The following is a 21,745-nucleotide window of genomic DNA, read 5'->3' as shown; positions in this document are numbered from 1 at the left end:
CGGAAACATACCTTAACAGGACCCCTTTCCCATGACTGCAGAATAGCCTTTTATAATAAACTAGCTTTTGCCCACGGCTTCGCTCACATTAAATTTGGGGTAACATAGATTTACTTCTTACAATCCTATATTAATGAGGCTGCTCTGGGTAAAGTCTACGGGCATCCATACAACCCGAATTATTTCAACTTTGATCGCCACGTCTAAAGAGTTAATGCCTGACATCTGGCGGAACGGCAATGTCCGGCATTAGCGACGGGTCCTGGCTGCTGATAACAGCCAGGACCGTGCGGGTATGATGCGAACTCAGCTCCTGAGCTTGCTTCATAACCCTCCTGTGCTGCAGCGCCAGGTATACCTGGCATTCTGCAGCAAGTGGTTAATTCATACAAACTTTGAACCCCCATTTCACCTCTTCAGGGGTGGAATTTTAGAAAACGTTAAAATATGTGTTTCTTTATCTCTAATTGTTAGTCTAAAAACAAAGTTTCATGCTTCTAGCTTCAAAAATGACAGACTTCCATACAAACTTTCAACCCCTTTTTCACCCCCTTAAGGGTTGAATTTAGAAAAATCCTCTCTTATTCCTCGTCTAAGTCTTAAAAACAACACCTGTGAAAAAATTCAGCTTTCTAGGTCCAAGGGTTTAGGCTGGGCGTTGATGAGTCAGGCCTTCTCTTTATATTATATATACGCAAGAAATTCCCCCAGGACTTTTCCCTACAGTGGAAGTGCTGCCTATCCTTGGATTTATATATGATTGTCACATTGTTAATATTAATTTTGGGGATAATAGGCATCTATTATAAATTATTTATGAAATGTTTATAAAACTATTTAAAGGGTACCTTTCATCAAAAAAAAAAAAAAAATTTGATATATTATAGATTCATGCATGCATAATAACTTTCCAATAGCATGTCATTAAAAAATATGCTACTTTCTATTTCATTTTCCACTTTGAAGAAATGACCACTAGGGGTCTCCCTACCAGTTCTGGCCACAAGCCAAGTCAATCAGAAGCAGCACTGTGCTCATAGCACAGCAGGGCATACACCTTACTGCATGCCATCATCCATTATACTATCTGAGCTCCGATCTTTCTTCTCTTTGCACATACAGTTGTAAACAGAGAGAAGATTCAGAGCTGCAGGCTGCTGTGTTCACAGCCTCTATGCTGGGCCACGCCCCCTTTCCTCCCTCACACTAGGACAGCTGAATGAGCAGCCAAGAAGACAATAAATCAGGTAGAATGAGGGGGTTTTGAATGAAAAGAAACATAGGGATAGTGTCAGTGAAAAGTCAGGGACAGATGGCGGGGGGGGGGGGGGGTATGCGAGATTAGGGAGAGTTTAAATCATGATAGATATAAAATTACAGCATATTGCTAGGATGTGGCATCATCCTATAAATGTTGGGGGTCCACACTCTCAGTGCAAAGCAGCGACCAAACACCTGCTGTGCGAGGAAACTAAAGAAAATCTTTATTGATAGTAGTGCAGCTGCAATGCGAAAACCAGGAAAGGAGTTGCAGTTCTGAGTGCCGTGGCCCCTTGTTTCTTACGATCAGTGGAGGACCTAGATGTCACACCCCTTTACACATACCCTAGCCTTATGCCATCAAATTATTAGATAGCAATATCCCTTTATGAAAAGTCCTGCACCACATGTTAGCTAGTGGTCAGTGCGAAAAAATAAAACACAATAAAACAATGCTGCTTTCATTTTGTGTGTTTTTCTTTACTTGTGGTACATTTTTTGGGTTACTGGTATTTTATTTTATTTTTTCTCAAAATGCAGCATGCAAACAATATCCATTTAACCAGGTGTAACTATTACTTTATAACATACAGAGGATACAAAATGTATGTGTCTATTTAACCAGTTTTTTATGACAGTCATTTGCTCTTCCTCCCACCTTTTGAATATTTAACCAATGTACCACCATTTTTGTTCTATTCTACATCACTGGTTGGGGACACCCTTACTAAGAGGCAAGATAAATGGGAGGGGTAAGACTAGGATTGTACATCCCTCCCCATCTCCCTTTTTTTTTAGGTGTTCATGCCTCTGCATATGCATAATTTAAATTGATATGATATGTGGACTTCCCACCATTTTGGGTATGCTAAAACACATTTTGAAAGGATACGTTTTGTTTTATTTCCATATCTAGTGAATTACAAGTGATTTTGAATTTAGGCATATAATTGGACAAAACAAGCCCCGGGACCTAATTGTATGACTGTAATAATTAACGAATTATACTATGTATACACAAAAAGCTGTTTTTTTTTGGCTCAATAGAATCCAATGGGAAAAATACATAAGGTGCATTAAGGCATTTTTTCAGCTATAAAATAACTATTTAAAAAGGAAAGTTTTATTGTTTAAAAAAAAATAACTGCCTAAAATACTGTGTGGACATAACTCAAAACTCCATATCATAGCCTAAAGCCTTATGCACACAACTGTATTTAGGATCATACAAATATCAAATGCAGTAAAAATTTTATTCAATAGAACTGAACATACCACCATAAAATAAGAGAGCTATACAAAAAGATTACTATGGAAAGTGCTTTCTACTATAAGGCAAAAGAAAAGTAGGAGGTATTTCCCACAACTACCAGGTAAGATTATTCTCCAAAGGACGTTAGACAATGAAAGTTGAAATATGACTGCTTGGACATCTCCTTGGCCTCGTTCTTTGTTCCAGTTTTGCTAAATCTCCCCCAATGGACCTGGCAATAGAAAGGATTCTGGACATTTATCACTGCCCTAGAGGGTTACTCAGGGGAGCAGACTCATGTTCTCTGACATGCAAAATCTCATTACATGAACAAGTGCACTGCCAAGTCATCAATATTGGTTCTTGAACATACAGAGCAAACAATGTGCATGTGACATAGAGACAGCCTACAGCATGTAACTTGATCTGAACAAGAGAAGTAGACTAACTATATAGGAAACAAAAAGTTCCAAAATGCAAACAAATTCTGTTTAAAGGAACAGTCAAGTTAATCCAGGGCAGACATCACATTACTCAGAGTATTGCTTAGTCTCACTTCTACAGACTATGCAGTGTGCTTTCTGCTTTCTCTTTATACTTGTATGAGCCTATATGATTCTCCTCTGCAAACTACCTTTTGTCTGTTTGCTCTTTCTATATTCTGCCCTTCAAGGTTTCTCTTCCAATGCTTACTCTAAGCTGTTATTTTTCTCTGGCAGCTCTATCTTACCTTTCTCTGAGTAGCAGCTAAATGGTAGGAAATTTTTACTGAAGACTATATAGATAGTTGCTTCAATTTACAATATCAACAATAAATCAACAATAAACAAAGCAAAGTAAAGAGGTCTGCAGCCTTCAAACTGAATAGCAGAGATTCCAACATATTTTCATTTACTTAGTTTTTTTTCTCCAGTTTCATTGGTGTAGCCATGAAAATCAATAATCAGAGCACAGGGAACGCTTTGGTTATTGATTTTATCAGATTATCATTACCTTCATTATTCAGAAATGTATTACAAATATATTTTTCATGGCATAAAAAGGTTGTACTAGGGGTAAACTTTCCTCCCCGTTCTAGCCTGAATGCTGATATGAATCACTGTATTTGGAATGCCTGTTTGGCTACAATAGTCAATCTCCTTGAAATTAAATCTATTAAACATCAAAGTAATCTGGATGATTTACGTGCACACAGGCTGGCATGCATTGGTATCAAATGAACACAACCAGAGAAGAATACGACTTTGCCATGAGAAAATAAGTTAAAAAACATTGGCCCTTTCATGTTCTCAGTGGAGGTTAGGGCTGGCAGGTAGTGATCACAGCTAATCATCAGAAAATACTAATCCTTCAGTATTTCACTCTGAAAGGATTTATGATTATGCTGATGTAACGCCGAGTGCTCCGGGTCCCACTCCTCCCCCGGAGCGCTCGCGGCGTTCATCTTCTGTTAGGAGCGTCCCGGTCAGACTCTCTGACCGGGATTGCTGCTCTGAGTCCCCCGGTGGGGATGCGATCTGCACAGCGGGACGTGCCTGCCCGCGGGTCGCATCCCGTTCTGCTCACCTGCCCCGTCCTCCTTCCGTCCCGGCGCGCGCGGCCCCGCTCTCTAGGGCGCGCGCCGGCTCTCTGAAATTTAAAGGGCCAGTACACCGCTAATTGGTGCCTGGCCCAATCAAGTGCTATCACCTCCATTCTTATAAAAACCCACTTCCCCTTCCTGTCCTCGCCGGATCTTGTTGCCTTGTGCCCTGAGAAAGCGTTTCTGTGTGTTCCCTAGCCTGTGTATCCAGACCCTTGCCGTTGCCCCTGACTATGAACCTTGCCGCCCGCCTTGACCTTCTGCTACGTCTGACCTCGCCTTGCCTTGTGCACCGCACCTGTCTCAGCTGTCAGTGATTGAGTCGCTATCGGGTGGAACGACCTGGGGGTTACCTGCCGCAGCAAGTCCATCACGCTTTGCGGCGAGCTCTGGTGAAAACCAGTAACCTCTTAGATTCCGCTCCCCTGGTACGGCCCACACCATCTCCTCACTGACACAGAGGATCCACTACAGTGACCTTCCTGCGTACCAGCCCGGATCCTGACAGCTGACAGGTATTTGTTTTACGTTTGCAAAAAAAAAAAAAAGCTATATTCTGTGGAATGGAGAGGTCATACAAAGGCTTTCCAATAAAAAAGTTATTGCAAGATACTGCAACATTTTATGATTTGCATCAGCATCACTGGACTAATACGGCTACTCAAATTTACTTCATTTTAGGCAAAGATTCAATTTATTGGTCTTAGCCCTGTATCTAAATACCCTAGGCATTACAAAATAACTTCTTGGAGATATCTCCCCAGAAGCACTAAAAGAATACAACAGAGCTGCACAAAATACCCCACTCCAAGTGCCAAACACCAGAGTATAGCACAAAATACCTCCCTGAGGAACCAAACACGCAAGTGCACCACAAAATACCTCCCCACATCACCACAGTAAAGTACAAAATAGTGGCAAAAACCAAGGTGCAGCACAATATACCTTCTTGACTTTTCTCTGGTGCTCTTTCTTCTCCATCACTCTGAAATTTCAGTGAATGTCTAAACACAGTCACTTTTTGGTCACACGGGCGTGTATCCATTCGCTTTAAAAACAATCCACAACTCCTCTGAACTCTCTCTGATTTGCTTAAATGGGCACTGTCAGATTCATAAGCCTTTTATATGTTTTACATCTTGGCAAAACATTTGCCTTTCTATATACTTCATAAGAAAATGTAATTTTTATAGAAATCATGGCTTTGTCCAAGCTGAAGCACAGGCATGGACAAAGTCCAGTAAGTGAGGGTGGGCTAGCACTCCTCTGTATTCTCTCCTGGCTGATAGGACAGGAGAGAGCACAGAGGAGTGCTATCAGACAGGAGAGAGCACAGAGGAGTGCTATCAGGCAGGAGAGAGCACAGAGGAGTACTATCAGACAGGAAAGAGCACAGAGGAGTACTATCAGACAGGAGAGAGCACAGAAGAGTACTATCAGACCGGAGAGAGCACAGAGGAGTGCTATAAGATAGGAGAGAGTACAAAGGAGTACCATCATACAGGAGAACACAGAGGAGTGCTATCAGGCAGGAGAGAGCACAGAGGAGTGCTATCAGAGAGGAGAGAGCACAGAGGAGTGCTATCAGAGAGGAGAGAGCACAGAGGAGTGCTATCAGAGAGGAGAGAGCACAGAGGAGTGCTATCAGAGAGGAGAGAGCACAGAGGAGTGCTATCAGACAGGAGAGAGCACAGAGGAGTCCTATCAGACAGGAGAGAGCACAGTGCTAGCCCCTCCTCACTTACTGGACTTTGTCTACGCCTGTGCTTCAGCTTGGACAAAGCCATGATTTTATAAGCCATGATTTCTATAAAAAGGGAATAGAATTTTCTTATGAAGTATATTAGAAAGGTTAATGTTTTGCCAAGATGTACAACATATAAAAAGTATTTAAATATGACAGTGCTCATTTAAGTTTATTACATCATGTACCTGGAGAACTTGTATTCCACGCTCCATGACTATGATTGTTTTTATAAGACATGGTTCCACTGGATATAATTCCAAGACTCGCTTAAATATGCATTCCTCTTGCAGAATGCACCCCATGGACCTGTCCTTTCCTTGTGCTCCACCTTGACTGACCAGACCCAACACTGTGTGCTTATTATTTTAAAAAGGGATAGATGCATTGGAAAGATTCAGACACATGGGATTAGTGGAATCAAGTAGGTGCTCCTTTATTTATTTTTTTATTTTAGTCATGTTGCATATAACCCACATAGTAGATTTTACATTTGTAACAGGTAATCCTATACACGACATGGGTAAAATTACAATAAATAAACTCGCTCTCATAATTCATTTTAGCAATAACAAAGAGAGCGTACGTGCACTCACCGTCTGGATGGTGTCAACGCATCCGTGAGTCTGGGATCACGGGAACATGCCGAGACGGAATGGAGCGCTCACAGGCAATGCCAGCCGTTTCATACGACGATGCGTACTTCTTCCGGCCTCAGAGGCCGGAAGAAGTACGCATTGTCGTGCAAAACGGCTGGCGTTGCCTCTGAGTGCTCCTCTCCATCTCGGCATGTTCCTGTGATCCTGGATGCATTGACACCATCCCGGCAGTGAGTGCACGTATGCTCCCTTTTCTGCTATTGCCATATATGGTAGTTTACCTAGTATGTGCACCCCGCAGGTGTTTATTCATTGAAGACCCAGGACCTCTGCTGTGTGTGCCCAAGGTAACTATAGGTTGCTCAGCTTGCTCAGTTTACTGATGTGCTCTCCCCTCATTTTCTATTTTAGTATAATTCATTTTAGCATTACTGCATTTATAAAGCCCTTTCAAGTTCGCCATGTCTCTCTATTACTACTCCCATTATGGTATTCAATCTAACTTAAAGACAGCATACTGCCCATAATGGGACTCTGTTTAGCTGTAAACCTGCACCTTACTTTAAGACATTTTTAAAACAGCATCCTGGTACAAAACATATTTATTAAAGGAAATCTGCTGAGTCTGAACACTGGGACCCCCCCCGATCTACTGCACGGAGCCCCGGCTCTGCTGCGGCTCTCTTGTGCAAGAGGCGTGTCGGCCGCAGCATGACGTTGCGGCCAACATGCCCCCTCCATGTATCTCTATGGGAGAGGCGGGGATGCAGAGTTTGTGCCTCCCTGCCTCTTTAATAGAGCTGTATGTAGGGGGCGTGTCTGTTGAGCCCAGTAAGCTCGGCGCTATGCGCCTTAGTCGGCGCACAGAATGGCAATGCAGGGGTCCTGTTTGGGAGATAGCGGGGGGGGGGGGGGGGGGGGGTCCTACTGATCAGACACTTATCCCCTATCCTGTGGATAGGGGATAAGTTTTTTTTTTTGCTGCAGATGTCCTATAATGATATCTCAGTTTATTATCTTCCCGACTGTAGGTGGTAACAAATGTTAGTGCGTTTGTTTTCTCTCCCTTTCTGGGCATAGACTTAAAGGGGTTATCCAGCGGGAGGGTTTTTTCCCCAGGAATTAGGCAGTGAATAGCATTTTTTTTTAAAATGGCGTAAATGTAAAAAAATAAAGTCCAAAATTGCTGATTTTTTTGTTCCATCATATGCCAGAAAAAAAATTGAATAAAAGAAGTGATATATACGCAAAAGTGGTACCAATAATAACTTCCATTCACAGTGCAAGGAAAGAAAATGGTGAGCAACTCCAAAAAAATGAAATAGATGCACAGCGCTAGTTTTGTGTGTTACCAGTAAGGTACACGGGACAAATAATACTGCCACACCATGACCATCACTATATAAATCCCACTACACAAAAGACCAGTATTCCTCCAATTCAGTGTCCATATAGTGGTAGAAAAGAGCTGTACATAGGATTTGCACGCCATGTAAGTGATTAGTTACATCCAGTGACTCACAGGTGACGTCTTCTCTAATTGCAGTCGTCCTCTTTCCTTTCTGTCAGACTGTCATGTCAACTTTTTCTAGCCAAAACTCATTTCTTTAGCATCTGCAGTACAAACATCTTAGACTCTACATTTTCCAGTGCTCTTTCCGCCTCTACACAAGCTCCCTATTTATAAGCTTTAAACTGTAATAATGCCTCCTTTCTTGTCCTGAACAGTAAAAGTGGGTAAATTAGTAGGTCCCCCCATTAAGAAGGTATACCCCCCCCCCCCCCCAGAGGGAAGGTAGTTCCCCCTTTGGGTAATTATGACCCACAGTAGTTAGTTCCCTTATTAGGGAATCCACCATAGGTAAATATGTTGGTAGGTAAGTGGCTAGCCAGGTAGTTAGTTAGCTAGGTAGCTAGCTAGCTAAGTAGCCAGGTATTTAGAAAGGTAGTTAGCCAGGTAAGTATTAGGGTAAATAGGTAGCACCACCCGAAGTATTTACACACTTATGTATGCTTGTCTGGCTTAATATTCACCAGACAGGATGAGGTTAATATACATCATATCATGTACTGCTATAAATTCTATATTACAGTTTGTAACACTTCACTCACTTGGCAGGAGAAAGGGATATTATTCCCTCTTATAACACTGTACGCTGTGTGAGGAGAGAAAACATAACTTTATTATCATATAGATTAGATTCTCCATGCAGTACAGGAATTAGCTTCTGCACTAATGACTGCTGGGAAATGAAGTTCAAAGATAACCATGTGACAGAAGCTCCGCCCAACACAGAAGGCAGTGGTTAAAAAGAAGGCAGAGACAAGAAAATAAAGCCATGTCTGCATTATTTATCAGAGCGAGACAATTCATTTCATTCAACAAAATATTATCTTTGTTGTAGAAAGTGGATCATGCTAAAACCCCTTTACGGCTCATTCACACTACGGAATTTCCGCCCCGAGATATTCCATCTGTAGCGGGTGCCAGCAGAACAAGCCAGTGCCAGGATTGAATGGAAACAACACAGACGGCAATGCATTTCCAAGCAAATTCCACCACAAAGAATGAACATGATCATTCTTTCTGGGGTCTGGAATTTCTGTGTCGGAAGGTCCACTGTGGAAATTCCATAGTGTGAATGGTGCAGCAGAATCCCATTAAAGGAAATCTGCAGTGAAATAAACTTTTCCCCTATACACAGGAAAGGAAATAAGTGTCTGATTGCGGGGGGGTGCGAACACTGGGACCCCCCGCGATCTCCTGCACGGGGCCCTGGCTCTCCCGTGCAGGAGGCGTGCTGGCCGCAGCATGATGCTGCGGCTGACACGCCCCCTCCATGTATCTCTATGGGAGAGGCAGGGATGCAGTGCTCATGCATCCCCGCCTCTCCCATAGAGCTTTGTCAACCTCAGTGAGCCACGGCCCCATACGGGAGAGCGCGGGGGGTCCCAGTGGTCAGACCACCCCGCGATCAGACACTTATCCCCTATCCTGTGGATAGGGGATAAGTTTATTTCACTGCAGATCTCCTTTAAAAACGAGAGACTGCTGCATCGTATTTTCCGAGAAGAACTCCGGAGCCGAATTCCACTCCAAAAATATGTAGTGTGAACAGGCCCTTATCAGGCTTATGTCATGAACATACCTAAGTCTATATGCTTTATTAAGGACTATTGCCATCTACAAAGGGGTCCCCAGTCAGGAAAATATGCAACATGCCTAGAATCCACAACTGTTTATTAACAGTTTGTTAAAATTCATAACACTTACCATAACACTTACTATATCACTTACTATATCACTTACTATAACACTTACTATAACACTTACTATAACACTTACTTACTATAACACTTACTATGACACTTACTATGACACTTACTATAACACTTACTATAACCTTGTACTGGACCAAACAACAAATACATGCTTTGTGAATTCACTGAAATCTGTAGTCACCCCTGCAAAAGTGTTCCCTCCAACCCAACTCTTCTCCAGTCTTCTATTCAGACACATGAAAAGAAAAGAAAACAACCCAAAGCGTTATTTGCGGAGTTGCTGAAGAAAAGCTTTGGGACGGTTTTCCTTTCCACTTCTCAGTATTCTTTCCCATTTTGACAACAGAAGAGCGACTAGGAGAGGAACTGCCACAGATCAAAGTCTAGACACCTCTGCTATAACATTGTGCAATGCACAGCACGAGAACACTGTCCCATACGTCATATACCTCAGCACAAGCTTCAACAGGGTTATGTAGTGGCATCAACAAAACCTTACATACCATGTGTACCATACATCCTACAAAATAGAGCAGTGTTTCCAAACCAGGGTGCCTCCAGCTGTTGCAAAACTACAACTCCCAGCATGCCCGGACAGCCAACGGCTGTCGGGGCATGCTGGGAGTTGTAGTTTTGCAACAGCTGGAGGCACCCTGGTTTGGAAACACTGCTCTATTTCGCTGGGAGTTGTAGTTTTGCAAAACGGCTATCTAAGCATGCTGGGAGTTGTAGGTTTGCAACAGCTGGAGGCACCCTGGTTTGGAAACACTGCTCTATTTCGCTGGGAGTTGTAGTTTTGTAAAACGGCTATCTGAGCATGCTGGGAGTTGTAGGTTTGCAACAGCTGGAGGCACCCTGGTTGGGAAATAGTGTTGGGCGCCAATATTCAAAATTGCAATATTTATCACAAATATCGCCTATTCGCCAATAAAGCTCTATATATTCGCAAATACGAATATTCACATTTTTTTTTTCCACAGTACACATCACAGTGATCATCCCTCCCTGCTTCCAGCTCGTGGTGTAAACAAGGCTCCAATACTAGTTACTGTGTCAGACTGGCGGGCGCCCCAAAATTCACATATGCTAATTTTTCGCGCATATTGATCCTTCCCTTCTTTTAGCTTGTGGTCCAATCCCGGGGGGTAAAATAGGAAAAAACGGACGTTTTACTTTTTTATTGGGGGAGGGGATTTTTCACTTTTTTTTTACTTTTACATTTTTTTACACTTGAATAGTCCCCATATGGGGGGTAAAATAGGAAAAAACTGACGTTTTTACAATAACCATGGCGTCTCTGGTACCAACATTAGACGCACTGAACTTGTGGAGGTAATCTGTAGTCCACCAATATTCAGACTTTGAGGAATGATGAAGGTGCCCCTGTACCCAGGCAGGAGTCCTAAATGATGAGGGGGGGGGGGGGGGCACACTAAATATACCAAATAAGAGTCTGCAAAAAGTTCCCTGTACTAATAGGTTACAATGTAAAATGACTTTGTGGGCATCATCTGCCCAGGTTAAACATATACAAGCAGTTTATGGATGTACACTGTTCAGCAGTGCCAGGTTATGGGCATAACTGGGGGCAGACATCAGCTCCAGGGTCCTTTGTGCTAAGTAACACAGGGGCAGACACCAGCTAATCGGCTCCAGGTGCCCAGGTCCTCCTGCCCCCACAGCCTAAATGGGTATAACTACAAGTCAGTGCCCCCGGCCGGTGCCTACCGTGCGGGTCTTGTCAGCCTTGTACACCTGGTGCCCCACAGACGGAATGTAGACTTCTATCATCCTCGGGTGAGGTGACACTCGGTTCCCGGCTCAGGCTCTCGTCATGCTCCCCGGGATTGTACAGACTGGATGCGGCTACACACATCTGATGTCTTTATGCCACCCCACCCCCATCTCTGCCTCCGCTGCGTCCCCTTCAGCTGTTAGAAACTTGGTAACACTAGACTCCTGTGCCAGCCCCTCCCCGGGACAATGGCGCCCCTCCCCGGCTCCATTCATGTACCGCAGGAGAGCCGCCTTCTCCACACACACTGTTCACACGGTTCAGCCTCCTGTAAGCGGCTCGTCTGTCACCCGGGGCGTCCATGTCAGTCCTCAATGGGATAATATAGGTTTGGGCTGGGGGGGAGGTCAGCGCACATAATACTCGAGTGCTCCGTGTGGGGGAAATGTAGGAACCAAGTTCACACAAAATAGGCTGAAGCGGGATTTTTTTTTTCCTTTCTCGTCGTTTAAATTCAGACTTTGCGTTTAATGCGCATCATAAAGCCACACACCGCAAAGCTACATGTTACATGAGATTTTACTACTGGTGAAGTTTGGTGGTTGCTGGAAATTTCTGGAACAATTCGCATGGAGCAACCTGTGGAAATATATAGTTAAAAGAAAAAAGGGTCCATACAGAACAAAGTCTAAATCAGTGTTTTCCAACCAGCCTCCAGATGTTGCCAAACTACAACTCCCAGCATGCCCGGACAGCCAACGTGCTGGGAGTTGTAGTTTTTCCCACCTGGTTGGGAAACATTGGTCTAAATAAATGTCCACCGTGCCCTAAAGTAGTGTTTCCCAATCTGTGGCCCTCTCCAGCTGTTGCAAAACTACAACTCCCATCATGCCATGACAGAATGCCCTAGAGCAGTGGTTTTTTAAATGTTGCAAGACTACAACTCCCAGCATGGCCATGGCCTAGAGCAGTGGTTTTTTAAATGTTGCAAGACTACAACTCCCAGCATGGCCAGACAACCATCATCTGGAGGTCCACAGTTTGGAGATCATAGATCACTAGAGAATGAAGCTTCCAAATTCTCATTGATGCACATATAACACACACAAAAAAAATAAATTATAATAATATATTGTTTGGCCATATTTGCTGCAGTATTCATTATGAGGGACATTTATCATTGTGTGTCTTTATTTTTGCTTTGATTTTGCTTATTTGTGACCTATTTAAAGTGACATTGCACGAGGGTGAGAAATTTTGTATGCAAATAAAAAATAAAATAAAAAATAAAATAAAAAATCCCTTCTGTACACCAATCTGTATGATTCCTCTGCGTCTTTTCTACTTTGACTTTTTACCCTGTTGCGCAAAAACATTGGTCCCAGGCGTCACTTTTTTTTTTGCCAACTAGGTCCATGTTTGGGCCGTCCCTGCAGCTGCGCCGCTGCTGCTCACTGTTCTAAAGTGTCCGCAGCGCCGGTGCAGTCCGAGCTGCTTAATAGCACCATTTTAAGACAGTGAGCTTACCTCACTCCTCAGGCTGCTGCCGCAGGGAGTAGGCCAGGTGAGTGTGTCTGTGTGTGTAAAACTATGCTGCCTATCTAATGTGGGGGAACTGCTGCCTACCTAATGCTTTTTTTTTTTCTTTTTGGGGAGGGGGCAGCATTTCACTCTTGGAACCAGGTAGCACAAGGTCTTGGGCGATCCTGGGTATTGATCATGACATCTGAACGGTTAATGGTGGACATCAGCATGGTTGCTGATGTCTGCCATTACCGGCGAGTCTCTATATAGTAGCCGGGACCTGCGGTCTATGATGTGAGCGGAGGAGCTTTATAGCCAGGAGCTTTATAGCTGGGATGGGACTCAGGACATACGTGTATGTCCTGTTGCGGCAAGCCCCAGGCAACCCGGGGCATACCTGTACATTCCGTGCCCTCTAGGGGTTAAGAAAGGTCATACTTCATAAATCAGCAACCACTGCAAAGTGGAAAACCAAAAGTCACATAAATTTTGCGCATTTTGCAATTTTTCAACACACAAAAGGCTCTGAACCTGTTGAGAACCTCCATTGTCTTTAAGGGTATATTCACACATTAAAAGGTGAAAACTGTATTAAAAAAAAAAAAAAGAGAGAGATCGACACAATTACTAATCCTGTATCAAACAGTCTAATATGATTTTATCACAGCAGCTCATTCTCAAAAATATATTTGGTGCACTTTTAGACTTTGTTGAATAACTTTATACCACCTAGTGGTGGTCAATATTTTGCACTATAATTTTGCCACACAAGGAGGCATTTCAGGTAATGTCCATTTTTTTCAGGAATACGACACCCTCCTTTGCATTCAGGACAGCACACCTAAAGACCTTGCAGGTTCTAAATTCATTACAGGGAATTACCATACAACTTGTTTTTTTAAACAGAATAAATAAGGTTTATACACTTTAACCTGGTGCTGGATTCCTACAAATTTCCTTGGATACTCCATTCTGTCTGTCCGACGCGGCATCCATGCACCTGGCGCTTGCCATTCAGGATCAGTCAGCCAGTGAGACTGCACTTCTATGTGGCTGGGTGAGCTGTACCAATTGTGCCTTTTGTTTGATCCACTTCAAGCCCCTTTTTAAGTGAGACACAAAGAGTGATTATAAGCAATAATAAATGTGGTACAAGTTATGTATGACAGTTTTTGGGATGAATTGAGACAGAATTTTGGCACATTTGTAATAGTAAATTTGCACCAGTATGTGAGAATGTGCCCTAGGTTCGAAATGACACACATTTTCTTTTTTATGCCAACAATTAATTTTAATTTTAAATGCCAGTGAAGTTTTTTGTGCAGCCTTTTGAGCCACAGACAGAAGTGGATCCAGCACTAAGGAGAGGTGTGAATCCTTCCTATACACTTCCAATTCCTTTAGAATCCACTTTTAGCTTTGGCTCATAAACACTATGAAAAACTGCACAATAAATCATGTGCTTCCTATATCATGTGATTCAGTGATTTCTCGTTGATCCACACGTTTTTAATATCCACAGCAACTAAACCTAGATAACTGACTGGTAATAACAAAAGAAAAGGTAGTGGCACCGGTACCTTAAACCTCCTGAGACCACGAGATGGAAATGGCGTCCCGCAGATATGGAAACCCAACTCTGGCAGCGGAGGTGCTAGGACAGTGAAAGCAACAATCACCGAATAGTAGTATACAAAGGACAAAGGTGCCCTGCACTCACCGCTATAATCCAGGTACTCCTGCTCCCATCTCGGGTCACGGCTCGGACACGGAGAACTCGGACAGTGGAGCGCTCAGAGGCGACTGCCGGCGGTCTCACGCATAGGAATGCGCTTCATCCGGCCTCCTAGATAACCTAGATAACTACCAGGCACAAAATCTATCTAAGAAGCAACACAAAATAAATATTTAAAGGAAAACTGTCAACCTGTTCACCCGCACTAAACCCAATACACTGGATTATAGTGTGGGTGAACAGGATTCCATAGAGGGGTCACTTACTTAAATTGCTTCAGTAGATCCCAAGATATCAGCTTCCGTAGGTCCCATGCTGTATTCAGGGAGCTGCGCAGAGGCAGGACCACCCGGCTTTCCGCTTTTTCTCCCTCTGTCACCTCCTAATCCCGACCCCGCTATTTCAATATTTAGTCTTCAACTCCACATCCTAGTGACATGGAGTCACCAGTCATGTAAGCACAGCGCCCTCTCGGCAGAGCGCATGTGCCAGAAGATAAATCTTCTGGCGCATGCGCTCTGCTGAGAGAGCGCTGCACTCACGTGACTGGTGGTGACTCCTTGTCACTAGGACGTGGAATTGAAGACTATGAATATTCAGATAGCAGAGGGCAGGATTAGGAGGTGACAGAGGGAGACAGAAGCGGCCAGCATGGGAACTTCAGAAGCTGATATCTCGGGACCTATTGAACCTATTTAAGTATGTGACCCCTCTATGGAATCCTGTTAATACACACTATAACCAAGTGTATTGGGTTTAGTGCGGGTGAACAGGCAAACAGTTTTCCTTTAAAAAAAAAAAAACACTTGAAAGACAACAACTCAGTTTTTCTTTTGTTAAAAACACACTAAAAACAAAATTCCAAGGAATAGGGACCCAAACAGATTATAAAGAGGTCCCACCCTAAATTGTTAATAGCATAAAATAAATGCCAATAACATACTATATAATGGCATTGCAATCAGGATATTATTTACTAAGGCTGTGTTCACACATGGCTACCTTGACGTGGTACAGCTGCAATTTTACAACTATTTTTCCCCAAATCACTAATTTTGGAAAGCAGCACTAAAATTGCAGCGGTAACACTAATTAATACTGCCCTACAGTTTAATGTCTTCAAATCTATTGTGGATAATTATTTTATTCGCATCTGCAATTTGCAATAATGTACACATAAAAATAAAGGATGGCAATTGATATACAGGAATTCCCTTTCCCGAACAATGTTTGGGGTCAACAAGGCCATTGTTTTTCTCCCAAGGGTGGCGGTAAAAAACTAAATATAAATACAAAAATAAAAAATAAATCCTTTCAAAGACCAGGTCTTGGTAAAGGTTTTATTTTGAAACACTTGTATGATGGATTGCAAAATTTGGGTCTTTTGAGAGTCAATTAAAAGTTAAGCATTGCGGTTATTGTTACACGATTTGTAATAAGGAAAAAACCACGAAAAGGAAACAAAACCATAACTCATTAAACAAACACAATAGAGCTCCATGGAAGCTGTATTTGCTGCTAAGAGCTGCAGACACCGTTTGATAGCTGTGAGGCTAGGTTTCCACACAGGTTTTTTATCTGATGTTAAAACCGTATGCGTTTTTAAACCCAAAAAAAAATAAAACCATATGTTTTTGAAAATTTTGTCCATTTTTATTAGGAGGGGTCTTGGGTGGGGACTTTAGGATTCAAATGCGCATGTGCAAAGTAAAAACGTATACGTTTTTCCCGTATGGAACCGTATACATGTGCGTTTCCCATTGACGTCCATGTTAAAAAAAACGTATGCGGTTGCAGTACGGTTTTTAAACCAGAGACAAAATTGTGGTCAACCACGGTTTTCACTCCGGTTTAAAAACCGTACTGCAACCGCATACATTTTTTTTAAGGGAAACGCACATGCATACGGTTCCGTACGGTAAAAACGTATATGTTTTTACTTTGCACATGCGCATTTGAATCCTAAAGTCCCCACCCAAGACCCCTCCCATTAGAAATGGACAAAATTTTCAAAAACGTATGGGTTTTTTTTCTATAAAAACTGACGGAACTGTATGCACTTTTAAAAACAGTATACTGTTTAAAAACGCATACGGTTTACTTTTTTCCCCCATACTGTTCCATCCGTTTTTTGCCATACGGTTTTCTTTAGAAAAACGGATTGAAAACAGTATGGCAAAAACGTAGTGTGAACCCAGCCTAAGGCTGGGTCCACACTACGTTTTGTCCCATACGGGAGCGCATACGGCAGGGGGGAGCTAAAAGCTCGCGCTCCCGTATGTTACCGTATGCGCTCCCGTATGTCATTCATTTCAATGAGCCGACCGGAGTGAAACGTTCGGTCCGGTCGGCTCATTTTTGCGCCGTATGCGCTTTTACAACCGGACCTAAAACCGTGGTTGACCACAGTTTTAGGTCCGGTTGTAAAAGCGCATACGGCGCAAAAATGAGCCGACCGGACCGAACGTTTCACTCCGGTCGGCTCATTGAAATGAATGACATACGGGAGCGCATACGGTAACATACGGGAGCGCGAGCTTTTAGCTCCCCCCTGCCGTATGCGCTCCCGTATGGGACAAAACGTAGTGTGGACCCAGCCTAAGTCAGAAGTGAATCCAGGAAAAAAGAAGACGTGTAAGTCCTTCCTTTATATTTCCCATTCCTTTAAATATACACTGCTCAAAAACTAAAGGGAACACTAAGATAACACATCCTAGACCTGAATGAATGAACTAATCATATGAAATACTTTCGTCTTTACATAGTTGAATGCGCTGACAATAAAATCACTCAAAATTATCAATGGAAATCAAATTTATAAAACCATGGAGGTCTGGATATGGAGTCACACTCAAAATCAAAGTGGAAAACCATACTACAGGCTGAACCAACTTTGATGTAATGTCCTTAAAACAAGTAAATGAGGCTCAGTAGTGTGTGTGGCCTCCACATGCCCGTATGACCTCCCTACAACACCTGGGCATGCTCCTAATGAGGTGACGGATGGTCTCCTGAGGGATGTCCTCCCAGACCTGGACTAAAGCATCCGCCAACTCCTGGACAGTCTGTGGTGCAACGTGGCATTGGTGGATGAAGCGAGACATGATGTCCCAGATGTGCTCAATCGGATTCAGGTCTGGGGAACGGGTGGGCCAGTCCATAGCATCAATGCCTTCCTCTTGCAGGAACTGCTGACACATTCCAGCCACATGAGGTCTAGCATTATTTTGCATAAGGAGGAACCCAAGGCCAACTGCACCAGCATATGGTCTCACAAGGGGTCTGAGGATCTGATCTCGGTACTTAATGGCAGTCAGGCTACCTCTGGCAAGCACATGGAGGGCTGTGCGGCCCCCAAAAGGAATGCCACCCCACACCATTACTGACCCACCGAAAAACCGGTCATGCTGGAGGATGTTGCAGGCAGCAGAACGTTCTCTACGGCGTCTCTAGACTATCACATCTGCTCAGTGTGAACTTGCTTTCATCTGTGAGGAGCACAAGGTGCCAGTGGCAAATTTGGTAATCTTGGTGTTCTCAGGCAAATGCCAAACGTCCTGCACAGTGTTGGGCTGTAAGCACAACCCCCACCTGTGGACATCGGGCCCTAATACCACCCTCATGGAGTCTGTTTCTGACCGTTTGAGTAAACACATGCACATTTGTGGCCTGCTGGAGGTCATTTTGCAGGGCTCTGGCAGTGCTCCTCCTTGCACAGAGGCAGAGGTAGCAGTCCTGCTGCTGTGTTTTTGCACTCCTACGGCCTCCTCCACGTCTCCTGGTAGCGCATCTATGCTCTGGACACTACACTGACAGACACAGTAAACCTTCTTGCCACAGCTGGCATTGATGTGCCATGCTGGATGAGCTGCACTACCTGAGCCACTTGTGTGGGTTGTAGACTCGGTCTCATGCTACCACTAGAGTGAAAGCACCGCCAGCATTCAAAAGTGACCAAAACATCGGCCAGAAAGCATAGGAACTCAGAAGTGGTCTGTAGTCACCACCTGCAGAGCCACTCCTTTATTGGGTGTGTCTTGCTAATTGCCTATAATTTCCACCTGTTGTCTGTTCCATTTGCACAACAGCATGTGAAATTGATTGTCAATCAGTGTTGCTTCCTGAGTGGACAGTGTGATTTCACAGAAGTGTGATTGACTTGGAATTACATTGTGTTGTTTAAGTGTTCCCTTTATTTTTTTGAGCAGTGTACTTCTGGCTTCAGAAAGGAGGCAAGACCGTGAAAGGAACGTTGCCTCGCCTTGGATGTCAGTTCAGCATTCTGATGACTGTGCTTCTCCCCTCCATAGTCTCAGGCTATCTTCAAGGAATATGGATCTGCAATTAAGAGAATTCCTTATATACTGGGTGAGTGCAATCTACTTTTTTTCTACATTGTTGCTGATACTTCTGGCTTTGGCTCAAAAACTGCAGGGGCAGTTTTCCAAGAGACGCCAGAAAAAAAAAAACCTGTGTGGAAACCTAACCTTAGGGGATGTTCACATGGGCGGTTTTCTGCGGAATTTCTGCAGGGAATTTTGCTATCATTTACTTCAACGTGTCCGAAGGAAAATCTGCAAATCTTCCTCTATTGCAGATTTTATACTGACCCATTCAAGTCAATGGTAGCAAAACCCACTGTGGATTTTCCACAGTAAATAAATACGCTGTGGAAATTCCGCAGGTAATCTGCTCATGTGAATTTACCCTTAGGGTAAAAAAGCAAACTGTACCTTTCCTTACCTGATGATGTTTGCCAAACTTATTATCTTTTTATTTTTCAGACAAGTGTCAAGGAGGTGGGACAGAGCTGCTGAAGTGCCACAGCCTGGCTTGGTTCTTCATTCACCCCACCTTGAATGACGAGCGGAGCCTTATACCTGAGGATAGACAATCAATTGCAAAGTGACAGGATGCTGACCTGCAGGACACCTTCCAATCTGCTGTTCAGGCTAGCTGCAGCACCCAGATGTAAACGCAATGTATGGATCGAGTATCCTTGACTCCGCTCTGTACACTGTGTAGTGGTGGCGCATGATTTCTGTCGCTCAGCTCCAATTAACTTTAATAGGAACTGAGCTGTAGTAACCTAGCACAGACAGTACACAATGTACAGATCCAAAGTATCCGGATATACACTGTATTTACATCCCGATACCACAGCACCCCACCGTTTAGCTGTTCATGACCTATGCTGAGGATAGGCCATCAATCTATTGTGGCTGGAAAAATCACCTTTAATACTTTTATACTGGGAAATAGTTTATGGATAAAACTTACATGTCTACAATTTGGCAGGTTATATAGACATTTTTGGTTTGCATTGCAACATAGCCAGTGTGTGTATGTACTGTTTGTACTTAAACTGCACATGTACATAATGCAACTGATGTGCATAGCTATGTATGCATATGTATTTATAGTGTCAAATGATTGCTATAGATAGTTCCCTATGAGGACGTATAAAGTGCAAAAAAAGTAAAAAAAAAAATTGAATAATCCCCTCCCCCAATAGAAAAAAGGTAAATGTCCGTTTTTCCAATTGTACACCCAAAAAGCATAAAAATTTTCATTTTATAAACATATTTGGTTATCGCCGCGTCCATAAGTGTCCTATCAAAATAAAATATTAATAATCCCGTTGAACAGCGTAAACATAAAAAAAAAAAAGAATCCAAAATTGCTGCTTTGTCACATCATATTCCAAAAAATAATAAAAAAATGTATTAAAAGTTTTATATAAGCAAATGTGGTATCAATAAAAAGTACAGATCACAGAGCAAAAAATGAGCCCTCATAACGCCAAACAAAGATTTTAAACGTACTAATTTGGCTAAAAATGTTTAGAAATAGAAAAGTATGTAATCATGGGTATCATTTTAACAGCGTGAAAACAAAACCATCCAAAATTTGCAAAATTCACGTTTTCTTGTCAATTTTGCCACACAAATAGTATTTTTTTGGTGGCGCCATACATTTTAGGGTAAATGAGTGATGTCATTACAAAGGACAACTGGTCGAGCAAAAGACAAGCCCTCATACTCGTCTGTGGATGAAAATATAAAAGGTATGATTTTTAGAAGGCGAGGAGGAAAAAACGAAAATGCAAAAATAAAATTGACCTGGTCCTGAAGGGCAAAATAGGCTTGGTCCTTAAGGGGTTAAAATATCGAACTCAAGGAGGGCCCACATGTTCCATACATCAAATTGTACCTTTTCTGGATGGTGTTTGCCAAAATTATACAACCTTTTTATTTTTCAAACAAGTGTCAAGGAGGCAGGGCAGTGCTGCTGAAGTGCACTCGAGAAAGGCCCACACCTTCCATACAGCATGGGGCCCATGGTACCCTTAATCCTCCCCTAGGAGTGGATACAGAAACTAAAAGAAAACAGGAGTAGATTTTTTTTTAAATTATATATCCACACCTTGCAATGGCTCCAAAAACTGCATCAAAACAGTATGTGTGAAACCCCTTTAATGGGAAACTCAAAAATCTGTAATTGATTATTATTGTTGTGGATTTTATATCAAGACAGGAGGCCTCGCATTATATGCAATAACTTTCTTTACTGAAAACATATAGCAGTATTAATAAAGTTCTTTTTCATTGAATTATAAGAAAAAACGTAGGTAGCAGGTGTATCAGTACTGGTATGCACAGCCGAACATGCTGGTCAAGGTACTGGCCAATGAGCATCCAGCCCAGGTGATATAAGGTCCTGTATGCTAGAGATAGTCCTCTTTCTTTACTGCTCCGCAGATAAGTAGTTCATATCAGTTTATTGTCTTATAATATTATACTCGTATCATTCTAGTCACATTTTTTTCCATATATATTCTGGTCCTCCTTCTGATATTCATCCTCAGCTATATTCCGGTTGTATATAAAAAATACTTAACCCCCTTTTTTCAACACAGTGCTCGCTCACCTCAAACCACAACTCTTCATCCTCCGGTGGGCTATTAACCTCGTTTTAACCCCGTTACCTTCATCTTCTACGCCGACGCTCCTTCTATCCTGTATATGCGCG

General features: G+C 42.8%; 1 protein-coding gene across 3 annotated transcripts in view; it reads right to left on the bottom strand.

Moving 5' to 3' along the window:
• The window catches only part of SNX22 (sorting nexin 22), a 51,329-nt gene extending 31,740 nt beyond the window's left edge, over window positions 1–19,589 (bottom strand). Inside the window, exons 1-3 of one of the 3 annotated variants that reach the window (XM_056572637.1) lie at window positions 19,457–19,589; window positions 14,559–14,841; window positions 13,911–14,080 (exon numbers count right to left, since the gene is read on the bottom strand). In XM_056572637.1, the coding sequence (XP_056428612.1) occupies window positions 13,911–13,970 (60 nt within the window). In that variant the 5' untranslated portion in view covers window positions 13,971–14,080; window positions 14,559–14,841; window positions 19,457–19,589. Of the gene's footprint in view, window positions 1–11,447; window positions 11,732–13,910; window positions 14,081–14,558; window positions 14,842–19,456 lie in introns of those variants that run through there. The other 2 variants (XM_056572636.1, XM_056572635.1) reach the window with 2 other exon arrangements.
• Window positions 19,590–21,745: the final 2,156 nt, after the last annotated feature.

The sequence above is a fragment of the Hyla sarda genome, chromosome 4, assembly GCF_029499605.1.
Source record: "Hyla sarda isolate aHylSar1 chromosome 4, aHylSar1.hap1, whole genome shotgun sequence".
Lineage (NCBI taxonomy): Eukaryota > Metazoa > Chordata > Amphibia > Anura > Hylidae > Hyla > Hyla sarda.
This window is presented reverse-complemented; position numbering and strand designations above follow the sequence as displayed.